Source organism: Squalius cephalus, assembly GCF_949319135.1.
Source record: "Squalius cephalus genome assembly, chromosome: 20".
Taxonomy (NCBI): Eukaryota; Metazoa; Chordata; class Actinopteri; order Cypriniformes; family Leuciscidae; genus Squalius; species Squalius cephalus.
The window spans coordinates 29,662,324-29,687,921 of NC_137141.1; the positions used below are offsets into that span (position 1 = coordinate 29,662,324).

Below are 25,598 nucleotides of genomic sequence, written 5' to 3' on the forward strand. Positions count from 1 at the left end.
TGGGTGGTCTGTTTTGGACTAAAATAGCATTTTCTTTTTAAATAGTGTTGACATTATTGCCTGCCTTCTTCCTTTTGAGAAATGCCGGTTTGAATTATATGTTAGGTATTAAATAGTATTAAATGGATAGTCCACCCAAAAAATGTGTCATTTTGTAATTACTTTGTCATTAATTACTCACCCTTCATGTCGTTGCAAACCTAGTATGACTTATGGGCAAAAATTACAATGGAAGTCAATGGAAACTGCTTGGTTACCAACGTTCTTCGTCTTTTTGTGCTCCGCTGAATAAATAAATGTAAATGAGTGAATATGACCATTTTCAGGTCAACTATCACTAAGATAATTAAGAGGGCAAGTCTATCAGTATTCTATATATCATTAGGCCTATCAGCATATCCTTCATTTTCCTCCTCATCATTTAATAATGAGTAGAAATGCTTTTATGCCTTTAATATTATTGGGCAAAAAGGAAATCTATACAGGACACAAAACACTTTTTTTCTGTCTAAAAATACGTTTTCTGTCTGCAATTTATGTATGGATATCAGGAATATTGGATATCAGGAATTGCATATCTTCCAAAAAATAAATAAAAAAATCTTAAAATAAGTGTACAGTGTACATTTTTGTACACTTTCATACAAAAGGGATCATATATTATCAGTGTTGTTGGGTAAGTTACTCTAAAAAAGTAATTAATTACTAGTTAATTACACTTCAACAGTGTAATTAGATAACTACTCTCTCTAAAACGTAATGCATTACCTATAGCCTACTACCATATCAATCTCAACCAGTTACAAGGATAGACATGAAACTGCTTGTTTAATTCTTTTCAATAAATAATATAAAATTGCATTCATTACTCTTGAACTGACCAAAGCATTTAAAGGGAGAAAGTGACATTAAGAACATAAATTTTAACATTAGACGTTACATTTTGATGTTAAATTAGTAACTGTAAATAAATTACAGAAAGATTAAGAGTAGGCTAATCCCTTACTTTACTTTTTAAAGGGAAAAGTAATTAAATTACAGTAATAAGTAATTAATAAGGCTACACAAAACACTGTATATTACTTAATAGTTATTATAGTAGCCTAATTAATTACTTAAGTAATTAATTAGGCTACACAAAACACTGTATATTACTTAATAGTTATTATAGAAGTCAGAAACCAGACAAAACTGTGATTTGCGTGCTGTCCCGTGTTTAAACAGAAGAGGGATCTTTCTCACATTTTGAACACTTCTCGAGAACGCGCCCGGAGAATCTACGTGCACTCTCAGAGTGGAATGCTAGTGCACGCGCTTGCTGTTGCGAAGGGCGATAGCGTCGCGAACGAGCGCGCATGCAGGCAGAAGGATCAGCACGTCACGAATCTGCAGAGATGCTGAAGGACCCGCGATAGGGACATTTACAAAAACACGGCGCAGTTGTGCATATGTCAGAGCAAATGACACCTCCTTTCGTCTTCATGGAGGAACATTCAGCGTATTTACACCATTTGACGTCTTCGACATGATTTTAAAGCGTATTTTATGAGAATTATAAACCACACCCGGCGCTGTGAGGATCGGGATTGAGGTGAGTAACGTTAACATGGATACGGACACACGGCTCCATGACATGCCGTCAGTGACAGCTGCAGTCATAATAATGCAGTTATAGCACTGTTTTCAAGGTCATATCCACTGGAACGAACAATTTGTGATTTGTAAAGTGTGTGGATGTGTTGTTGTGTGTGTTCACTGTAGCAACGCGACACATCGAGCGGTGCGGATCACATTTCAACAGCGGGCCTCTGCCATTAAACCAGATCAGACTCAAACAGACGAAATATTAACATTAAATATGGAAGAAAATAATCTGATTTTAATTTTTATTAGGAAGTAAAATTCGTCTGCAATGAAACCAGTATTTGCAGACAAAAGCAAATGCTGTAATGATCTGATAATTACTTAAACAAGCTCTGCTAAACACACACACACACACACACACACACACACACACACAAATCGTGCTCAGAGTGTTACGTACGTTAATTAGCACAATCTGCACACCTCTGTTACATTAGTTTCACAGATCAGTTCTCTAGTAAGTTAATGTGTGTACTTGTTAAAATGACACCTGTCAATCACTAAGCTCTAAGTGCAGGTTTATCTCGCTTCTTAAAGATAATATAATTTATCTGATGTCTCTGTACTATTACATTTTCTTTTAGTTGAGGCTTTTATCCAAAGGAAAGCAACTAGTACAACACAGAGTACTGTCTAATTTTTTCAGTCCTCCAATTTGATTGGTTGATATTTTAGTATCTCACATTTGGGCTGTGTTCGAAATCACCCCCTATACCCTCATTCACTATTCCCACATTACTCCACTAATGTAGTCTACTTGTGGGAGTAAATGAAAACGAGTGAGTGAATTCGGACTCTGAGTTCGCCGGAAGGGCTGCCGCTTTTGCATAGTTTGTGCTTGCTGTTTAATAATCATTCATAACCAGTAGTAATGAAAATATTTATCTTCAACTCTGTCATGGAATCTAGCATGTATAAACCTTAATTAAACAATTTAATCATCAATTAAAAAGGAATTTATACCTCTATGATATTACTCTGTACCCACATTGGACCAGCGTTTTGGAAAATGAATGGATGGATGATTCAGCTGCTAGCGCCATCTTCTGGCCAAACGTGGAAATTCATTCTGCAGTGAATTGTGGGTATTCTCTAGCCATTGAGCATACATTGGCTGGATCCCAAATGGCACACTCCGGCCTTGTGGGCCTCCTTCAAGTTCACACTTGGTGACGTCAGGAAGTGCAGACCTAAGAGGCGCTGGCCTCGAGTCCACGAGGGCATGTGAGAGTGTATTTTGGGACAGGCTTGATGACATCATGCCACCGAAAGTCAAACAGTCACGAAACTCCTCCCCTCATTTATCTGATTGGGCGTTCGCAACTCTGCAATGATTCCTGAGTAGGTAACTCGTGTGGAGGGTGCGAAAGTGCGGCGCTCGTGAGCACACTTCTAAGCACTGAAATGCCGAATGGGACACCCTACGGACTCGTGCACTTGGCAAGCACGCTCAGTTTAAGGCCACGAGACCGCAAGTCTACATGAAGTGTGCCATTTGGGATCCAGCCATAGGTTGTACACTCGTTATTGTGGTGGTGCATTGAATGAGTGCACTCGATAAGGGTTCGGACACCACTACAAATGGCTGTCCCCTCAAATAGTACCCTATTTAAGGGTATGGGGAGCAATTTCGGACACAGCCTTGGATTTTTCGCTGTATTATCGGTGTTCCAGACCAGAGAAAATTAGCATGCATGACATGGAAAACCCGGAGTGGAGTTGGAACAGAGTGATTACAGATGCTTGCTGTGCGGGAAGGGAAATCTCTGTTCTCCGCTCCACTCACATACGTTGTTTCTGCACACAATGTCCTAAAGAAAAACCTCTTGAAAAATACTTTTTTTGACTGTTATAAAAATATATTAAATATATGATGACAGTTGTTGTTTTAACTTTATTTTTTATGTCTTTTTTATATTCATTTTTGTATTTATTTCTCAACAGATGTCATTGCTTATCGTATTGCACAAGCCAGTGATAAGCTGTCATCAGACAATTGACGATCTCATGTGCGACTTTTTTCATGATTAATTTTTACTATATTATTATAAAAATTAAAGTGTATTTTTTGTTGTGGATTTCTCAATTGCGATTCGCATTTTTCAGAGTTGCATTTGTGAATAAATAAAAATGTAACTGGTTGTGTAAAATAGATGCATAATATAGTAATATCAATATTATGATCACGGGCCCCTTAATCTAATTAAGTCATATTATTGCATGTTTTGAGGTATCACTAGTAGGGCTGGTCCGAATACCATTTTTTGAGCTTCGAAGCTTCGGTGGTAATGAACATCGATTATTCGAAGCTTCGGAGAGAGGAGGCTGAACATATTCTTCTCTCTAATAAAGGCAGGAATCTCTATGTGTCTGTATGTCCGTTTGCATTTTGATTATTTCGAGAACCGTTCATCCAATCGACTTCACAAGGGAGTGCAGTGTCGCATTTGGTGTAATATAGATGGACACGCGAGACGCGACACATTCAGAATTAATAAACTTTTAGTAAACTACAGAACAGCGCGAGCGGGAAGCGGCGCACCACACGCGAGAACGGACACTGCACTAGTGATATAAAACGCACACATACAGGTCTGTTAAATTATTAAGCAATACTTTTAAGGTAGTCCAATATTTTTCTGACTAACAAATTACTGACACAGTAAAGGGTAGATTTAAATAAAGAAAAACGAATTTTAAATAAAGAAAAACGAAATTTAAATAAAGAAAAAATGAAATTTAAATAAAGAAAAACGAAATTCAAATAAAGAAAAACGAAATGTAAATAAAGAAAAAACGAAATTTAAATAAAGAAAAACGAAATTAAGTTAAATTAAAACGAGATTAATTTAGTTTGATAATAACGGGTAAAAAGGCTAATACATTTTGTTTCTATTATTCTATTTTCCACAATGTCAAAGCAATGTAACTTAACCCAAAACACAAGCTCATGCATGCACTTTGGTATTTCTAGCATGCAAGCGTTTTCCGCGTGGCTCGAGCCGCGCCTGAGACGCGTGTCTCACGCAGGCAGTGTGCAAACTCCAACCTGTTAACATGGGAGCCGAAATAAAAATGGACATGCAACGCAGCCAGTGTGTCGCCGGCCTTATTCAAGCGCGAATGAGAACTGTTGGGGGGGGATCCCAGGTGTGCAAAAAAACAAACAAAAAAAACCCAATATTCGAATCGAATGTCAAATTTTCAAATCGAATACCAACCCACCGAACGAATATTCGAATATTCGGGTCCAGCCCTAATCACTAGCATATCGCTGGCTAAGAGAATATGGTGATGTATCATGATGAAACATCCAATTTACACCCCTACTTAAAACTATTGTATAAAAGCAATAAAACCCTCTAAGTCCCTCATTTGGTCTAAATATCAGCACAGATGTTACCTGGGTGAACAGGTATATATACGGAACTACAGGCTCATGAATATTAGAAATTATTGTTAAAAAATCTAATATTTATTAAATTTAGAAGTCTTTCTCAGAATTTATTTGTAGATTGTGATTTGTGACAAATAGATTAGTCAAACTCTTTCACAGGTCACACATTTCACTTAAGTACACAAATTAATGTCCCCCTGTAGTCAATAATTAGATTTTTTGACTCCAAAATGACATTTTAAACATTTTCCTGTGAGAAAAATTCCTTCTTTATGCCTTAAAAAAGCTTGAATATAACTCTACACCCTTGCTTCATTTAGTATATGTGGACTCATGAATATGCAAATTAGTCCCCGCCTCCACTCAGTCACACAAGCTCAGATTATCTGATCCACTCGGTCAACTTTACTCTACTAAACGCTGCACAATGGCAAGTGGAAATACTGGTTTAATTCAGTCGTAAATGTTTGAACCAGAAACTGATTCAGAAGAAGAAGTGGAAGAATGAATTATATACAGGCTCATATATAAGTCGATGTTGGTAATCAGAATGGTAATGCGTTTTATATCGCACTCTACAATGTCAAACGCATAACGGTAATTAATATAATTAGTCTTTTGCTTGACTTTGTTATCAAACAGCTAATAATGTGTTGCTAATGTTACACAAACCATGTTCCTGTTCGCCATCTCAGATTCAGACAGCTTCCTTCTAAAAATCAGCATCCTTAGAAATGAACTCAGAACATCAGTGGAGAAAGCCATATAGTTCATCATAACATCGTAATATACATCATATACACAATTCACGGCATAACCTGGCTTCTCTCGAGACTAATGATATGCTAATGATATGCTAAAGCCCGCCCGATATGCTAAAGCCCGCCCGCCCGCATGTTGACGTGATTGGTTACAAGGGACAGTGGTGGCCAAAATGATTAGAACACGTGGCATATTTAAGAGGTTTCAGTTGTTATTTTCCAAGAGGACATTGACCCTAAACATTCTTCTAACTATTGCCTGCGACTGAAGGAATCTGCTGGAACATTGAAAATCATGGACTGGCCCTGTCAAAGTCCGGACCTCAACCTCATCGAGCAAATTTGGGGCAAGTCGGAAAATAAACTGGACAGATATATTGTACATTCAAAGGAAAGCCTTTGTCTTCAGATGCAGAAGGCATGGGATAACATTAGTGTTGAAGTTCTCTGTAAATATATTGACACTATGCCAGAGAGATGTGCTGCTAAAGGTGGACATACTAAATATTAAAGTCAAAAGTGGATAAAAACAGTATTACTCACTTTGTCTGATATTTGTTTTGCTCAGAGCAACCATCATATAAAACATCATGTTTTGGAGGCAAAAAAGGTCAATATTTTAAGATCTGTCAGGTGTTCTAATAATTTTGGCCACCACTGTAGTTTGTGACGTCAGAAACACCAGCGATTTTAAACTGCGTTTTTGAGCTTTTCACTGCAGTTTTAAGGACAAAATACTCAGCAATGGTGTTGACATAAATTTGCACACGATTTGTCTTGAAGCATATTAAAAACACCACAGGGGGTCTTAAAGTTTATAGTACCTAGTTTAATATAACGTGTGTGCTAAAACTTATACAGTTCAGAAGTAGAAACTAAATAGATTAGATTAAATACTATTTGGAGATTTCCTTTCGGTATGAACTTTCTTTTGTTTACTGTATGTTTTGGGTCTAACTTTGCTTAATGAAATATTACATTTTTACTCAGCAGTTTTTATGATGGAATAAGAAGCCACGGATTGTGCATTGTAAGTGCTTTAACAGTACAACAAGCAACTTTAACACAATGCTCTTTTCTTTTCTGTGTCCAGTGGGCACCACCGGGCTCCAATGCCAGACCGAGGCCCCTGTCACTGGCGTTAGGGGACGAGCACGGGTCAGACCACAGGCAGGATGAACGCAGGACAGGAGCAGACAGACATCCTGACCACGGGCATTCTGGTGAAGGAACGATGGAAAGTAGTAAGTCTGCAGGTTTTAATGCACATCAGTGGGGTGTAGTAGTGCACAGATCGCGGTTATATCCGCAGACACTGTGGATCATCCGCGGGTTGGGCGGGCCAAGTAATAAAAAAATAACATTCCAATTAATTAGGCGTGTAGGTCACGGGTGGATGAGATAAATCATCATAATGTGTTGATTTTAATAAAGACACAAAATCTCATTTCACAGTAATACGCAACGAACGTGCGTCGCTCTTTTACTTTCGTTTTCAACAACAACATATCTCTTAAAGGTGCTGTATGTAATTTTTTTACCGCACTAAATCATTAAAATTACCATAATATGTTTGCAGAGATGTAGCAAACATGCTAAGTTCAAATACTTGTTTATCCAAATGCAATGCTACGGCCTGTCAATCTACTTTGAAATGTGCATTGTGTTCCAGAATGTCTGTTTTTGCCAATTTACCCAATAGTATTTCGACACCCCGGGTTGCCAGTTGGCGCAAAACAGCGTATTGCAGCCGTGGAAGGCAGCAAACGAACTGGGTCAGAGATTACAGATTCTGCCCGACCAATAAAAACATTGCAAACGTATTCATTAGCTGATCAACTTACAGTGTAAGGCTCATCGCTTTCCATTGTCAATTGTGCTCATTCCTGTTGGGTGTCCTGAGTCTGAGGAGGAGAAGGGGTCGGGGAAACAACTCTCTCTCACAGTTTCAATTTGGACTGCAGTACCCATTTCAACCACTAGCTGTCAATATTACATACTGCACCTTTAAAGGAAAACCATTCAAGGAAAACAAATACCTAAAGACTCAAGAGCACTATATAAAATTACATAAAACACATTATATAAAACACAAAGGAAAAAACTAGATGAGATATTGCTTAATAACTTAACAGCTTTAACAAAAAATATACACAAGCCTAACAGAAATTATTCTGATAGTGATGAGTGTTTTCCAACGTGTTGGAAATATTAACGTGTTTAAAGCTTAATTTTTCATCGGGCATCCATTTGCAGACTCTAAGCTAAGAATTTGTGGGGTCCACTTGTTTAAGCAGCAATGGGGACAAAACCAATCAGACAGAAATTTCAAAAAGGAGAATTAAAAACAAAAGGAAGGAAAGAAAGAAAAAGATTTATTTTTAACAGCAGAGTTGTGACGTTAGAGCTGGTCCTTGCATCTCTAGTGTGGTGTTTTGTTTGTTAAATGACCGGACAGCATAGTTATTGATTTAGGCAGTTCTTAAAGAGATAGTTGTTCACAAAAATTAAAACCTTGAAAAGAAACCACATTTAAATTTGCTTTCTGGAAAGCATGTGAAACCATGTTTGCCCACGTTTACGTGTGTGTCTGCAGATAGTGACAAGTAGTGACTCACTCCTCACGCTGATCTAATATTGCAGTGTGTCTTCATCTGTGTAACTCACTGACCAGCTCTTTTAGTGCACTGATCAGTAATACGATGCTTCCTCTGGCGGAACGTTGTATAATCCTCAGAGAAAACTAGCTGTCTCTGTACAGGGAGATCTGAGGGGAAAGGAAGTGACATGAGAAGACATTGTGGGGACATGTGATGCCAGGAGAAATAAATAGCAAAATATAAAAAATTTAATCCAACTACTGTGCAGAAAATGCTGTGACTTGTAATTTTTGTTTTGTTTTGCATTTTGCTGTACAAAGTACATTTAAAGGGTTGATTTAAATTGTTTTTATTATATTATTTTATAATTATATCATTATTTATTTAATTATCAATGTTTCTTGCACCAAAAAATAGTCCAAAATAGTACAGTGATATCACTCTGGTCTGCTTACCTCTGATATTTGCTTTTTACTTCAGGTGAAAAAAATCGGCGGTGGCGGCTTTGGCGAGATCTACGAGGCTCTGGACCTGATGAACCGCTCCAGCGTGGCTCTGAAAGCAGAGTCCGCTCAACAACCCAAACAGGTTCTGAAGATGGAGGTGGCGGTGTTGAAGAAACTTCAAGGTAAGTGAAGTAGAGCAGCTAAATGGATATTTGTAAATGTTTTTTTTTGTTTTTTTGTTTTTTTATCACAACTGCCATACATCAAATTTACTCTTTTTGCAAGTTTTTTTTATATATACACCACCGTTCAAAAGTTTGGTGGTCATTGAGATTTTTTTTTATTTTTTAAATAAATTGGAAAAAGGTGCAACACTCACTCTTAAGGAAATCCAACATTATTGGTTAAAAAATGTGTGACGTTTCAGCCATTGTCTAAGCCTTCATCAGACATCAAGAGCAACAATCTCACATATTGCTTTGAACACTCTTGCAATCAGCAAACGTTTTTTTATTACATTTTTTAAAGAAATGTATATTTTCAGCAAGAACGCAAAAATTCTAAGCAGCACAACCGTTTTTAACATTGATAATAAGAAATGTTTCTTGAGCAGCAAACCATCATATTAAAATGATTTCTGAAGGATCATGTGACACTGAAGACTGGAGCAATGATGCTGAAAATTCAGCTTTGCAATCACAGGAATAAATTAACTTTTAAAATTTATTAAAATAGAAAACAGCTCTTTTAAATTGTAATAATATTTCATAATATTACTGTTTTTACTGTATTTCTGATCAAAGAAATGCATTACATAAATACATACTTACTGACCCCAAACTTTTGAACAGTATTTTTTTTTATCTTGATTTTTGAGTACTTTTGATCTTGTGTAATTGTTTTCTTGATTAAAACTGAACTATGTTTTTGATTCAGTTATATACATTACAATTTCAAAGAGGGAATCTGAATAGTTTCAAATAGAGATAAGAATGTCTATGATTATAAAACAACTCGTAGTGCAGGGATCTGTAGCTAACCTTGAAATAAAACCGTGCTCTCTCTTCTACTGGGCAAAGAATCAACAAATCAATTAGTAGAGCACAGCAATGACACCATCATTATCCTCTTTCGCTCCCTTTACAGTCTTCCTCCATTATAACCTCAACCTCTCCACACTGCTTATGAAAAAAATCAATGTACTTGTATCATGTTGGCTGTAATATGGCTGTATGATAGGACAGAGTGGTTTTATCTCTTCCTGAGGGAAAGACTTGTAACTGGAGATCTCTCTATCTACTCACGGCGCCCAGAAGTAAACAAAACAGACCCTCACTAGCAGTGATGCACACAAAACATGATACAGTTGCTTTTTATTTTAAGTAATATATGCAAATCTACTAGCAAAAAAAAAAGTAGCATGTCATTTTTCACAAAAGTATGTATACTAATACTCACACTCATAACAGAATAATCATAATAATGGAGCACTGGAGACTGGATGGAAAAGGCAAGTGAGGAATATAGGGCCTTGCAGAGGGCTGTAGGGTGTTTCATGTCAGAGTGGAATATGAATGAAGCTGGTCTGATCTGGCACTGCGGCCCAGAGAGTGTCCCAAGAGAGCCGAGTCGCACTGAACTAAATGCATAAACCTCCCCCTTCTTTGGACAGACCGCCATAATAGGAGGAGGAGTAGAGGATCACATGGACAGAAAAAGAAAGAAACTTACTGTTTACTACTATCATTCTCTTTCAAGTCCACTTATAATGTTTATAATGTAACCATAACCCACCTTCTTTTTGATCCTTTGAATTAAACAGGCTTTTTTGCTGTACTTTTAAGACGACTGTATATGTAAATGACTTCTATTATGCCTGGTTGGCATGTGAAATGAGTTACAATAGCTAAGTTTCCATCCACTTGTCAATCGAATTATCTGAAGTTCGGTATAAAAGCTCATGCGAATAAAGCTGGTGAAAGTGTGTTTCCATCCAACGGCTTTAAAGCGAATAAAAACCTGTGCGTAATGACGTCACATGCTGTTTTGCGATCAAATTGGTATATCGAATTGATTTGAGACATTTTAAGGTGTTTCCATTTCATTTTCGCAATGAATCGCACAACATTCAAGCATACATTTGCGAACAAAGTTTTGCTAGACAAAATGGATCGCGCCATCTATCGTTTCCATCAGCGTTTATCGCATAAGCCGTATATCGATCAAGATAAAATTCGATGAGACCGAACGTATTTCATTTGAGTCGATATTCATGAAATTCAATCGAATTTTACTGTTTCCATAAGGCATTTTTCATTCGATATCACTTAATTCGGATAAAAACGTGTGGATGGAAACATAGCTACTGATATGTAGTTTAATGAAGTTTCCTCTCATTGCTGTTTCAGGAAAGGATCACGTTTGTCGGTTTGTTGGATGTGGCCGCAATGATCGCTTTAACTATGTTGTCATGGAACTTCAGGTGAGGCCGGATTGACTGATTATGCATTTGTTCTAACTTAATGTGTGCCTAATATTACAGTTTATTTATGATGATGATCTGGCACACTTAATATGAGAGTGCAGTTATATACTCAGAAAGCTATAAAGATGATAAATGGACAATAAAGATGGTTGAAGCTTCTATGTGACCTGTAAAGAAACCATTTCCTTAAAGGTTTAGAAGGCTTATACAATTCTGTCATCATTTACTCACCCTCATGTCGTTCTCAATCACTTTATATGATGAACAGATTGACTTTAGGACTTGAACTTCTGTTTATGTTTGCTGATCAATGTTTATGTGAATAAAAGCCTAAATTAAATCTCTTCATCATATAAAGCGATCGTGACTCTTCAAAAAAAAATCGGACTAAACTCAATTCATATGGATTAGTTTTATGATCTCTTTATAAACCTTTTGAAGCGTCAAAGTGGTAGTTGCGTAGCTGTCAATGGAGGGACAGAAATTTGTGTTTAGAAGACGAATGAAAGTCTTACGGGTTCGGAAAGACATGAGGGTGAGTAATTAATGACAGAATTTTCATTTTTGGGTGAACTAACCCTTTAAAGTAAACATATGGTAAATGCATAACTTACCTATAAACAGATTTATGCATTTAAAATGTAGATTTGTCTTTTTGTAATTTATATATGAATTTGATGACTACATACTTTGCAGTCTGTGTTCATTTATTTATGACTTTATATCAAACCTGCCTTTTGATCAAATATTTGTAGCCAAAACAATTAACTGTTGCCTTTTTGGCTTTTGCAGGGCCGTAATTTAGCGGATCTGAGGAGGAGCATGAACCGTGGTACTTTCACAGTCAGTACTACACTCAGACTGTGTCTGCAGATGCTGCAGGCAATCGAGAGCATCCACTCAGTGGGCTTTTTACACCGTGACATTAAACCGGTAAGGTTTACTTGAATAGTATAGTTAGTATAATAATAGGATGCTTTAAAGTGTACTTTTTACTTAAAAGATTACAACCTCATTGTAATAAATAGCCTGTTCACACTGTTTTCAGTCCAACTTTGCCATGGGCCGATTCCCTAGCACATGTCGAACATGCTACATGTTAGACTTTGGTTTGGCGCGGCAGTTTACAAACTCCTGTCAGGAAGTCAGACCGGTCAGTATCAATAGTCATTTCTAATACAGTTTTCTGACTGTACTTGTTTATATGTTTGTGAGAATTTATCTGTCACTGGGCTTTATATATTTGTGTACTGTAAGATTCTTTTCTCTCTTAGCCGCGTCCTGTTGCTGGGTTTAGGGGCACAGTACGATACGCCTCAGTCAATGCTCACAAGAACAAGGTAAGAATCTGCCATGTTTGCTCTGTTGTTCCTGCACAATCTCAGCTGTTGTTAGTAATATTTCAGTTACAAGGATAACTCTGGTCTGATCCGATTTATTTTTGTCTTACTGTCACAGGAGATGGGAAGACATGATGACTTGTGGTCTTTGTTCTACATGCTGGTGGAATTCTTGGTCGGGCAACTACCCTGGAGGAAGATAAAAGACAAGGTGCTGATCGGGCTGGAGGAAGAACTGCTTAGACAAGCATATGCCTGTCTGTTTGGGAAGTGATGATGATATTTGTATATTTATGCATTAGGAGCAAGTGGGGAAGTTAAAAGATACATACGATCATCGGCTGATGTTGAAACACCTGCCGCCAGACTTCAGTGTCTTTCTGGACCACATCAGTAATCTGGACTACTTTACCAAACCTGACTATCAGGTAAAAATATGATACTTTAATAAATCAATGGAATATCTAGCAGTTATTGGTTAATCTGACTTGAAAATGATCTCTCCACTTCAGCTACTGAGGACCGTTTTTGAGAATAGTATGAGAACCTACAACGTAGTGGAAAATGACCCTTATGATTGGGAAAGGATGAGCTCAGATAGCCCACTGACAATCACCGCTGCTGCAAACACGCCACAACATCACACACGCCTCACGCCAGCTCAGATGGGGTAAATCATGTGACTGCTTTACTTTTGTTGAACTCTATCTCAAATATTTGGATTTTCTTTGTAGTGGGATCACCAAGAGTACTCAGGTTCTTCTGTTTTCTTCCAGTGTTTTGAATGCCTCCTTGATGCCTGGAGATCAGAAGGAGAACACAGATGAAGTTCTGCAGGATGAGCAGCTCAGTGATGGGGACAATGCTCGGCCCGAGAATCTGCCTGGATCTCCGAGCCTTCCTCTCAGGAACCAGGAGGCTGATGTCTGGGAGGATCTGGACCGCAATCGGAACCGAATCTGTCCTGCTGTCTTGAAGGTGCCAGAATGTGTTCCATGAACTGAATCAATCGCAGACATCTTTGTCTATTGTTGCAGGCTTCATATTCTGTTGTCCTTCTCTTCTAGATGGGAACAGAGGATGAACATAGCAACCAAGGTAATCAGAGTCCCCATGCGGGGCTTAGCATTGGTTCACCAGTGCGAGTCCGGTCAGAGTTGGTGCCCTCAGATAGAGACACTCCTCTTCTGAGGAAATTGCGGAACATTCATAGCTTTGAGCTGGAGAAGAGACTAACTTTGGAGGCCAAACCCAACACTGAGCGTTTTGTGGAGGCCTGGTAAGTCTCTTCATCTCTCAAGATTGCATTATTTCTAGAGATGCACTGATTGCAGGATTTTTGGCCCATTCCGATTTTATTTTTGTGTGACCTGCCGATACCGATTGCAGATTCAGATTTTCTTTCAAAGAACTGTCATTGACAGCAGATACAAACAAAACTCTACTTTTCTTCAATGCTAAATTTTATTTTCATTAAAAAAACAAGGAAAAATACAGTGATAAAATAAGAACAAATAAAATTTCCCAAGCTGCAGCACAAATAAATACAATAGAATAAAGAGATGAAATAAAGTTTTTCAGGTGGCTCTAATATTATATTCAGGTAAGAAATAATACAGAAATGAAAGTAATCAAATGTAAAATAACACTGGATAGTCTTCATTGTAAAAATTAAATACAGATTAATGCTTACAATTTAAGTTACAAAAGTTAGCAGAGAGTAATTTTCTTTGTCTTGACAGACAGCAGCAGGAATATCAGACTGCTGTCACTTTAAGAGTTTAATGCACAGATCCAATATACTGTTACACAACTTGCGTTATCTTTCTCAATTGATTAGGTTCCAAAACTGACTGTGTTTAACTGAATACTCGCTGAATATAATTTTGTGTATATTTTAAGCACAGCCACTCATTTTGGTACTTGGGACTCACAAGCTGCTTGAGACTGAGAGGCGGCTTGTGCGCTCCACTTATATAGATCAGTGGTGCGCACGCTTTTGGTGTCAGCACGAAACCGGGAATTAGTAAAATTATTAAAGGCACTATTTAACCGGAACGAATGAGACGAGTGAGTGAGAGGAGGCGGGTGTGTGTCATTTCGCTGTCGGAGAGAAGAGAGCGAGAACGCACAGCTGGCATTATTGCCTGTGCCGCTGGCAACAAAACAGACCGGCTCGGTTGATCGGTGCATCTCTAATTATTTCAAATATTCAGCATTCAGCAAATTTACAGTATGTTCTGGAGTCTTAGTTTGCATTTTTTCGGTTTCTGTGAACAGTTCTGGTAAGCAGCCAGCTGGTACAGCACGGGAACGGGAAGCTGATGGTGTCCCTGGCATGGCCATATCCAACGTAAGTCACACAGAGCGTGTTTGGCACCATGACGAGGAATTCCGGTCTGGCGGTGGCTCGCCCAAGCCTGCTTCACCAGGATCTCCTGAGCAGGGCGACGCTGCAGCTAACAGTGGCTTTGTTGCTCTAAACCTGAGCTCAGGTCTCCAAGATGTTGAGTTGCGTGATTGGGTGATGGTAGACAAGGGCTCTGACCTGCAGGACTTCAAAGAGGCAGCAGGAAGTAGCCCTGGTCATAAAGCCAAACTCACTAGTAGCCCATCAGATGAGTGTGATGAGGAGCCAGAGGTTTTGCAGCCAATGGATGAATCACCGGATAAAGAATCCTCTCCTAGTCCCGTACAAGGAGACGCCCATACACCTCACACAGTCCAGGGCCCACAAAGGATGGACCGGTTGGAGCTCTGTGTATTCCCTGCTGCTAGTGGACCTCCTGTTACCCCCACCAGCCCTGGTGAGGCACTGGCTGAAGGAGCGCTCACACAGGTAAGCCCACAAAACGTGTTGTTTTCACTGCTCCTTGCAAATTGTCTACAGTCCCAAATTTGGTCATGTGAAAAGTTTTCAAATTAATGAGTTTTTCAACAAAGGTGCCAACAGGAAGTGAGGCTCTATCTTGGCAGTGCTTTGGCTCATCAAGACAAATTTTGGATACCATGACCCGAGGGTACCTGAGCAGTAGGTTGACAGTGCCCCCTTAAATATACAATATTTCATATGAAACCTGTGTAATCCCTACCAAGTTTCTCACTAAATTTGGATGAGCCAAACAAGAACTGAGGCTGAGGCTTGGCAACATTTGAATCTATCAAAAAGTTACAGTAATAAGTGTTTTTCACTTAACACCCCTCCTGATAATTTCCTTCCAGCTGCCCTGTTCTGGATGTTTAAGCAAACACTTATTATGCCACACGCACACTAGTGTCAGCAGGATAAAATTGGTCTCTGAGGTCTGCTCACCACAGTAATGAGATACAGACAGCTTACCCTCAGTTCTGTGATGTAAGCTTACGTTAGTCTGAGTTAAGCTGATCCTGATACCTGAGCTCTTGTATCCTCACTGCCTTGGTCAGGACACTGTCTGTGGGTGGAGTATTGTAAAACCACACAGAGCTGTTTTATTTTATTAGTATGCTGCAGATTTGAGCACATTACTGACTCTGAAAGTTTGATTTTAGTGCTGAGGTCTATGGAATTTTCTAGAATTTGCATTCTTCCTACCAACATGTATGCTGCTGTGCCATTTTGCTTCTCATTCCTTCATTACCACCTCCTATCTTTCTGTCCGTTTTAATCAGTATTTTTACTTTACTTTGCCCCATCTTCACTACCCATTCATCGCCCCTGACTCACATAATTCACCTCACTAAACCCTCTTCACCTCCCTTCCACTGTTCCCCACTTTCCTTCTCTAGCTGCCCACCTCTCCTGCATCCCAACCTGAGGAGCTTGTGGCGAGGACGTGCAGCCCCCTGCAACTGCGCTCCCCTAGCCCGCACACCCTCCTGACCACCCTGTCGGACCCCCTACACCAGCGCGCCCTGCCCGGGTTGCGCCGCAGCCAATCTGCAGACCACCAACACCACCCTTCCTCTTCCACCTCCTCGTGCCACGCCTCGCTGCCACTACCTTCCCAGCTCCGTGCCGCCCATTCGCCTGGACGCAGGAAACTTCCTGCCATTCCAGCGAGTGCCGCAAACAACAAGTTCCCCTCAGTCATACGAATCACCCGCGCTCAGCTTCAGCAGGTGAATAGGCACTCCCATTCCGTGCTTCCCATAACTTCAACCACCTCTGCCCACCAAACATGTCTTCTCTCCAGTCTCACCGTTCTTTATATTCTTGATTTTTTTTATTTTATATATATAGTTGTATTTGACTGTAACACTGAAGTTATGCTGTTTTTGGTGTGCTCTCTCCTCAGAGAACTTCAGGAATACTGTTCTGTCCGTTATGCATGCCCAGTAAAGTTTTCTGTCAAGGTTGTGTCCTTAAAACTGTGGACCTTGTTAATAGCTTTTGTTAATAGCTCTGTTCCTACAAACCAAGTGAACTCCCTACCTTAATGGCATTTTAGGACATAAAAGGCATGGTTCTAACTAGCGCATCCCAAAAAGTTGCATCGCATATATCCTTCACCGAAAAGATAATACTGGAATGCATTGCAACAAGATTAGTGAAAAAGCACAAAAACAGGAACATAGCAATTACAACATTTATAGAAATTTAAGTTTGCACCAATAATGTTTCATTTTCCTTGGCTAAAGAAAAAAATTAAGATGGTGTCTTGAATAAATGGGTCTGCTTGATCAGATGAGTCCGCATAGGAAAGTCTGAAATAGACGTTTGTAATTGTATCAAGCAGACTATCGGTTCTATGTGACATTGTGTTAGCACTAGTGTAGCCTGGTGTATAATACTATGTATATGTATCTAGTAAAATTTCATTGTTTTACATTTTATTATTTGCAGGGCCGTCACTAGCATTTTTGTGGCTCTTTATGAGAGGGTTGTCCAAACCTGCTCCTGGGGGGGGTTCAGCTTAGCTTAGACTTGAAACAATTGGAATAAGTTGTGAGTCAAGTCTTCCACTTGACTTCAGGATAAATATTTGTATGGTGATTGTGCCACACAGAGGTAATGCTTATTTAGAGAGTTCCAAATCTGTCACTAGTTTTTGGAACAGAGCTTGTGTGTTTTCATTCCTCTGAATATGTGACTAACCGCCTCTTATCCTGTTTAAGCCTTTGGCAGTCAGGTTGCCTTTCATCCTAGGTGTCTAAAGCAGGAGTATGTAATCCTGCTCTTGGTGGGGCACTATACTGCAAAGTTTAGCTCCAACCCTAATCAAACAAACCTAAACCTTCTGGATTACTACAAACTTCCAGTTAGGTGTGTTAAAACAGGTCAGAGCTAAACTCTACAGGACATTGGTCCTCCTTGAGCTGGATTTTACCCCTTTGATCTAAAGGATATTAACACCTTAAAGACATTAGCCCCTTTCACACATCAATCTCGGTAAATTACTGTAAAATTGCCTGAATTACTTTACCGGTGAATACACAAATATGCTGTTCACACAAGCAATGGCATTCTGCCATTCTACTGGTAAGAGACCATTTACACATCAGCTCCAAAATACCAGTAAATGATGTGATGTCAGTCATCGGAAGTGATCTTTAAACGCAGCGCTGTTGTCTTCATTCATCCGCATCCATGAGAACTTTGATTGGCCTAAAGCAGACTTCTTACTTCAGCACCTTCTGACGTTTTACGTGATCATACCAGTAACCATTACTCTTACCGGTAATTTACCAGGAAAGACTGTATGTTTGAAAGGGGCAATTGTCTCTTCACTAACATTAAGATAGTACGTGTGGTTTGTCAAAGATCTGTTTCTATCTGCATGCAAGCATGTTTGATTACCAATACAGGCATTAATATCAAGACTGAAACTGAATTTATGACCTCTGGATGACATCAAGGACATGAACATTTATGTAATACATTGCTAATTTTCTCTATCCCTCTCTCAGCTAACAGCTCAGAGACCTTCTGTGCTGTCCTCCCAATCTGCATCTGAAAGTGTTCCATTGGAGAGACGTGATACTGATAATGGTAACAATGAGATCCATCCTCAAGACAACACAACTGACATCAACTCCCCACAGGAGCCGACTGCTTTCCAGCCCACCAGCCCCTCTAAGGTCGAGGGGGATCCTTTACTAAATGGGAATGGTCCTCAGAAACCTTCAAGCCCAGTGCCAAGCCTAATGCCGTCTCCACGCACACCTTCCTCTCTGCATAGCCCAGTTCTGATGAAAAGCTGTCTTACACCTCCTTTAGACAGCAACGAGCAGCTTCCAAAACTAAAAGACCCCAAGAATGATGCGTTCATTATTGAGCACTCCTTAGAGCCCAACCAGTGGTCTCTGGAGGAGGGAAAGGAAGGTGGTCCTACCAGAAACGGCCCCTCTTCTCCAGCCTCCATTTCCAAACAAGACCTCAGTCATCGGCACAGCCGTATCCCAGTATTAGAACCATCTAGCCTTGTGGATCCACCGCCTGGATCTGCTAAAGAGAAGTTGCTCCAGAGGAGGGTTCAACACATTCCACTTTCACCCTCCGCTTCCCCGACGTTATCCTCCGACAGGCGTGTCATCATGGCTGCCATGCAGCGGGATCAGGTTTCTTCTGCCTCTTCTGAACGCTCTCAAGATGACGAGTCGCTTCTGGGTTCTCGTTCCGATCGTAATGGAGATGATGCTCCATCATTGTCCTCTTCCTCCAGTCCACTTTTACGGAAGAGCAAGATACCACGGCCAGTTACCCCTACAACTAGTGCGGAAACCATCACGGCACACTTCATGCCCCGTCCACCACCAGGAAAACCTCCTAGCCGCTCCACTGTGGATTCAAGGTAGTTATTTTGGCTCAGCAAAGCCAAAAAAAATTCTAACCCTAGACCGAAATGCATGCCTTTCTAGAAAACCAAAATTCTTACTTACCCACAAGAACTTTAGACCTACAATATGTCTACCCCTTATCAGCTGCCTACAATTGTTCTAACTACCACCTAGCAACCTCAGAGAACATCTTAAAGGGGTCATATGATATATTTTCATGATTTCCTTTTTCTCTAGTGTTATGTCGTTGTTTGTGCATGTATAGGCTCTGCAAAGTTACAAAGCTCTCTCCCACAAAAAGATTTTTAATTCACATACCTACGTCACTATGTGGAAATATTTGCATAATCCCGCCCAAATGCATGCGCAAAGAAAGAAGGTGTGGCCTTAGTTATCGTAGTAGTACTGTTGTTGCCGCCATGTCGTGGTGTTTCTACGCGAAAGCAAAAGCACTTTATTTGGCCTTCCGAAAGTGAATGCAATTAGGAATCAGTGATTAAGATTTATTTACAACACTGTTCCAGAACAGTACAACCCAAATGTTCGTGTTTGTGCAGCGCATTTTACGGAGGACAGTTTCCTGAACCTGGGAGAGTACAAGGCCGGCTGTGCACAAAGGCTATTTCTAAAAAATGGGGCAATTCCAACTTTGCTAGGGCAATCTGGCGCTTCTGAATCAGAGCCTGTAAGTATGTTTTATTATTTGTTAAAGTATTTGCTATTGACAGTTCAAATGCAGAGTTTGTGCAGTGTAGATTAACGTCTATTGTTTGTAATTCTTATGATCGAAAGTGCAGAGATCGATTTATATTTACAAACATAGGATCCTCTGTTCCCCACTCATAACTTGTAGTGAAAAGATGACAAACATAGATGCACTCCTGTTTCACACTGGCCGCTCAAGCAGAGCTGAAGCAACACGCGCCCATTGAGCTACACCAGTATGTCTTTAAACTGTTATTTATTTTAACACTTCAGGACGTGAAGTTGTTACAGTTAGGAAGACAAATTAAACCGTTATAACATCGTATCTGAAAAGTAAGAGAGTTTCAAATTAAAAACTTCCCACTGTGAAACGTTCTGCTGAAGTCCGATCGATCGGCTTGATCATCTGCATTTTCAGAATCTGACTCGAGCTCAAAATTATACAGCAAAACTGACAACATTATTAACTGTCTTTATAATTGCTTTGGAAGCTTACGCTCAATTATGGTAAGCAGCGTTACATTTCCGACACATGCTTGATGTGTTCGGCCAATTACAACGCACTGGGTCAGCTGGCCAATCAGAGCACACTGCGCTTTTCAGAAGTTGGGGATTTGTAGAAACTGAAGCGTTTTAGAAATGACTGGGCATAGAGTAGGGCTGTCAAAATTGGTCAAAGATGACGTTCGAATATTGCCTAAAAAACCCCACATATATTCGAACTATTCGAACATCTGGTTGCGCATTTTGTCAATGCATTACGTCAATAACAGGACAAATTAATACAAAGAGACATAACTACTTGTATAGGTAGTTTATTTAAGTTTAAACATATTTAACAACGTATTACCTACACAAAAACAAGTACTGTAAATCAACTATTGGCCAAGACCGCAGACCTCACTCTCGCTCACTCGCACTCGCACTCTCGGGCACTCTTTCTCTCTCTCACCCTCACGCTCTCCCGCATAACGGTTTAAATGAACAACAACAATAAACAAATGTTGAGTGCTGATCAAGAGTTTTTGTGCAAGCAATTTAAGCTCTTGTCCCAAATATAGCAGGCTTCATTCAGTGATTGAAACAAATATTATTAACATTAATTGAAGTTTTACAGTATATAGAACCCCTCAGGCAGCGCGCCCACTCGCAAAGCAGACAGCCGCGCCTCTGCTACTGCGGGCGTGTTTTTCCACATTCGAATTCATTTTCACCTTCAAAATTCTGTTTTTTAAAACTATTCGAATATATATTAGAATTTAGAATATTCGTTGACAGCCCTAGCATAGAGTAGCTACAATAATGTACAGTATGTGAAAAATTATTATAATTTTTTTTTTTTTTACATGAAAGCATGTTAACATATTGTAATTTATTACACCCAATACACCAAATAATGATCTTTGAAAATAGCATCATATGACCCCTTTAACAAACATCCAGAATCCTCCAGCACCCACACATCACCTGGAAAGTTGTTAGACATTTACTAAAATGATGGGTGCTTGGCACTGTGTTTTGGGTGGTTGCTAATTAACTGCTCAGTGGTTGCTAAAGAGCTGTCGATGGTTATTAGGCAGTAGCTAAGGCATTTTGAAAGGTTGCTTAGGTATTCGGGGTAGTATTATTCAGGGCAGTATTTATAAATTGGCTTCTTTTTGATCACTGTATGAGTTTTTCCAGCAATCTCTTGGTTCTTATTTCATGCTATAGCATTGGTTGACTTTTTTTCTCGTCCTCCAGGCACCGGCGGTACAGGATGCCTGCCGGCAGCAGCAGTGACTCAGACCTGCTGACCTGTCTGGCCCAGTTAATGCATGCCAGCTCGCCCCGTGGCTCTCCGCACCACAGCTGCTCATCCCCCCAGCACGTGGACAAGAGGCATGTGTACGTCAGTCCCATCGCTGCTCACCACCTCCACCAGCGCAGCTCTAGCGCCTCCCCCCGCAGTTCCTCCTCACTGCAACGCTCCATCAGCTCTTCCCCGTCCCGCCACGAGCATCGTGGGGGCTGTCTGACCCGCAGCCGCTCTCCTCCCAGTTTCTCCGGCTCGCCTCCTCTGCGCCGCTCTCATCCTCACACACAGGAAGGATGCTGCGGGAGACAGGCTCGCTCCGCCGCCATTCTCACCCAACGGGGCAAAGCCGGCATCCGCGAGCTCAGGTGCTCAAGCAAGCTGAGCAGATAGTCAACCACAGGGTTTAGACTCTGGCAGAAGAGGGACATTTGGTTTATATACTTATTCCGCCACACATCTGGGTTTTTGCAACTTTATTTTCTCTCCATCAATAGCCTCAATTTTAAGATGCTGCTTTGAACACTCAAGTCAGTTTCAGAACATGGGAGGTAATACATGATGGTGATTGGCTGGATCTTTTGTATTTTATAGTTTCTTTTTTTTTTCAAACATTCCAGAGCATTAATGAAGATGATTGTATGTATTCATGAATTACATAAGGTTTTGCATCAAGCTCAGCTGTAATATAGTATTTATGATGTTATTTATTTGGGCTTTGATGCATTGCAGCGCTCTCCGAGCAGTGGCAGGTACACTGATAGATCATGCTATCATTAACCCTATCTGTGCTCTGTGCTTTTGCAACTGTCAGCACCTATACAGTATTACCCCTTTTCCACCAAAAAAGAACTGGTTCGGAACTGGTGCTGGTTCAAAGTTGGTTCATTTTGCGAACCTTCTCAGAACCTGTTTGTTTTTCCACTGACTAGAGAGGCCAGCAAACGACGTCGTTACGTCACTGTGTACGTTGCCATACGTCTTAGCTTTCCCAACTTCAAGCATAACAATTACAATGTTGGACTACATCGTCTTTCTGCAAATGTTTCTCCTGGCTTTGCGATCCTATATTGGGGTCAGAAGAAGACGTTTAGAACACATTTGTGCTGCTCGTCTGGATTACTATAGACGGAGGTTACGTTCGAGAAGAAGTTCGACAATAACCCCGCCCCCAGCCCCCGACGTAAGCATGACGTGGTAAAAGAACGGTTCTAGTCCAGCAAGGAGTTGGTGCCGCTTTGGAACCAATTTTCCTGGCCGAGAACCGGTTCTTTGGCTGTCGAAACACAAAGAACTGGTTCACGAGTAGGCACCGGCTCCAAACCGGCACCAGCACTGCCTTGGTGGAAAAGGGGTATATGTTGCCTGAAACACACTCTACGCAAGTAACAAAGCTAAAATTCAGTCATTAGTGTTCCTATACGTTCAGGATTTACTTTCAGGTCAACTACTGGAGCAACGGAGAACCTTCCTGAGTTAGCTTTCAAATTCTGTCATCCTTTACTCACCCTCATGTTGTTACGAAGCTCTATGAATTTCTTTCTTATGTGGAATACATTAGGGTAGGCTGTTAAAAAAGATGGAGAGCGCGTCTCTGCTTCTTTCCACTGTAAAAAATAAACGTTTGTTGCCAATTACGTAGTTTGGAGATCAAGTCAGAAGTGAGACTGAGGAGGTTTTTATAGCATCAAATAACTAACTAAAACCAAACTTGTTGGGAAAACAAACACGTGAACATACTTCTGCTTGATAAGAACAACCTAAACTGACAGAAACCATCTTTGGAAAAAATTTATTTGAACTGTAATTGTATTTTTTAATTTAGCTCACGTCCCATTCGATTACATGGAGAGGGCGGGGTTTATGACCTATACTGCAGCCAGGGGGCGATCGAAATGCTCTGGCTTCACTTTCCAGGACTTCTGTGACAGACTTGTGTGGACCATAAGAAAATATCTGTGTTTGTTTTTTGATACATTGGAAGTCAGTGGTAACTAAAGATGTTTGGTTACCAGCATTCCTCAAAAGATCTTCTTTTGTGTTCCACAGAAGAAAGAAAGTCATACAGGTTTGTAACGACATGAGGATGAGTAAATGATTTTAGTTTTGGGTGGACCATACCTTCAAGTATGTACAACGGGACCATGCACTTAAAATGGTCTTGCCAAGCATTTGCGTCTGTGTACTTGCGTAGACTGTTTCCGAGTTTGCAAGAGGAAAGTCAGTTCTCTTTTACTTTATTATTATTATTATTTTCAAGAAATGGTGACCACTGAAACAATCAACAACAAAAAAAAGTGTTCTTGTGCTTCAATGTGCCTAAAGAAGTTGCTTTGGAATATGTATACTGTATAGGGCAGGCTCAAGCTTTCAGAATCTAGAGTCACAAACTATTTCCTTTGTATTTTTTCTGTAGTGCTTCTTGTATCTCACAGCATTTTTACCATTTCCAATGAAAGTCACACTTAGTTTTTACTGGTTATTTGCAGGCCCAAACAGAATCCACTCCTACTATACTTATAAAAAACTACGGACGTCCTTAAAACTGGACCATTTACAAAGTACACTAGATATCATTTTTGAATGTAACATTTATTAGTTAATTTGATTTCCGCTTTTAGCTACCAATAAGAATGGAATACTCTCAGATCCATCAAACATTTGTTTCTTAACCCGTTTTACAAGCAGGAAGTCTGCAGATTCTCTCTTCGCATATAAAAAAACGACTAGTCTCCTCGCTTACAATATAAAAGATCAGTCAAAAACTTAATGTTAAAAGGGAAGGTTTTAAAATTGCAATACTTTTACAATTTCTTAATTAAGTTCTTAAGTTCTAATACTGATACATTAGCCAATATCAGTGACTAAACTTGGTTTTATTGTATGTGCCACATGATATCTTCAGTCGAACGAAACTAAACATAACTTAGTTTTAAAACCTTTCATAGTTCATTAAGAATAATAATACCTATTTTTTAAAAGCATGCAGCTAATTCCCTTCAAAGACTGGAGCATTAACTTACACAGCCGTCTTCCTTTTCCGCTTGTAAAATGCTGTAATTACACTTCCCATAGAATGCCAACCCTTTGCATGAGTTAGAGAGAAATAACAAAACGCCGCAATGTACAATAAAAACAGCTTACAAGTTTTCATATACAGTACCTGGAGTTTGTAGCCTGATAAGTACTGTCAGCTTGTAAATAGGGACTTCATATTTGTTTTGCCTCTGGTTTGTTTTAAACATATTCTCTTAAGCTCATTACCTGTTTTAACTTTATATCAGCACTTGCAGAGAGAACGTTTATGTACCTACTCAATCCTCGGCTGGTTAATATGCGTTTATGAGTATGCCGGTGTAATCTGGTAAGTGATTTACCAGCATGTGGTACAAATATTGATTATTTCTCATTAAAGAAAAGGCATTAGTAGCAAGATCCCCCCAATATAGCATCACTTTAGTTAGATAATTAGTTAAGTACAGTTGCAATTACAGTCTTCACTCTGCCCTAAGAAACTGTCTGGTCAGTCATCTTATAAAACAGCTGTTTTCGACCATCACTGCAATAAATCCTTTGGCCAAATGAGATTACAGGCAAATTTCACCCTGGCAAAGTTTCCATGTTCATCTGATCACTGTTAAATAACAAAGAAAACAGCACAGAATT

The 25,598-nt window shown here is 39.8% G+C and overlaps 1 protein-coding gene across 4 annotated transcripts; it reads left to right on the forward strand.

Annotated features, from left to right (window-relative positions):
• Positions 1-1,364: 1,364 nt before the first annotated feature.
• On the forward strand, positions 1,365-23,698 carry ttbk2a (tau tubulin kinase 2a). 4 transcript variants are annotated; one of them, XM_079852820.1, is made up of 17 exons: positions 1,365-1,591; positions 6,896-7,046; positions 8,883-9,030; positions 11,257-11,330; positions 12,126-12,266; positions 12,382-12,486; positions 12,608-12,673; positions 12,792-12,884; positions 12,976-13,101; positions 13,186-13,343; positions 13,450-13,651; positions 13,741-13,952; positions 14,954-15,512; positions 16,442-16,774; positions 18,563-19,446; positions 19,990-20,117; positions 21,881-21,987. In XM_079852820.1, the coding sequence occupies exons 2-16, from the start codon at positions 6,978-6,980 to the stop codon at positions 20,105-20,107; spliced, it is 3,288 nt and encodes a 1,095-aa protein (XP_079708946.1). In that variant the 5' UTR covers positions 1,365-1,591; positions 6,896-6,977; the 3' UTR covers positions 20,108-20,117; positions 21,881-21,987. The 4 variants fall into 4 exon arrangements, with proteins under 4 accessions (XP_079708946.1, XP_079708945.1, XP_079708948.1 ...); XM_079852819.1 differs by lacking the exon at positions 19,990-20,117 and having other exon boundaries at positions 21,881-23,698; XM_079852822.1 differs by lacking the exon at positions 16,442-16,774 and having other exon boundaries at positions 21,881-23,698.
• The last annotated feature ends 1,900 nt before the right edge of the window (positions 23,699-25,598 follow it).

Bases quoted from the DNA above. Each gene is read 5' to 3' on its own strand.
- ttbk2a (XM_079852819.1), top strand. From the start codon at position 6,978: ATGAACGCAGGACAGGAGCAGACAGACATCCTGACCACGGGCATTCTG. The intron at 12,487-12,607 runs GTCAGTATCAAT...TTTCTCTCTTAG, and splicing joins CCTGTCAGGAAGTCAGACCG to CCGCGTCCTGTTGCTGGGTT. The intron at 15,513-16,441 runs GTAAGCCCACAA...TTCCTTCTCTAG, and splicing joins CTGAAGGAGCGCTCACACAG to CTGCCCACCTCTCCTGCATC.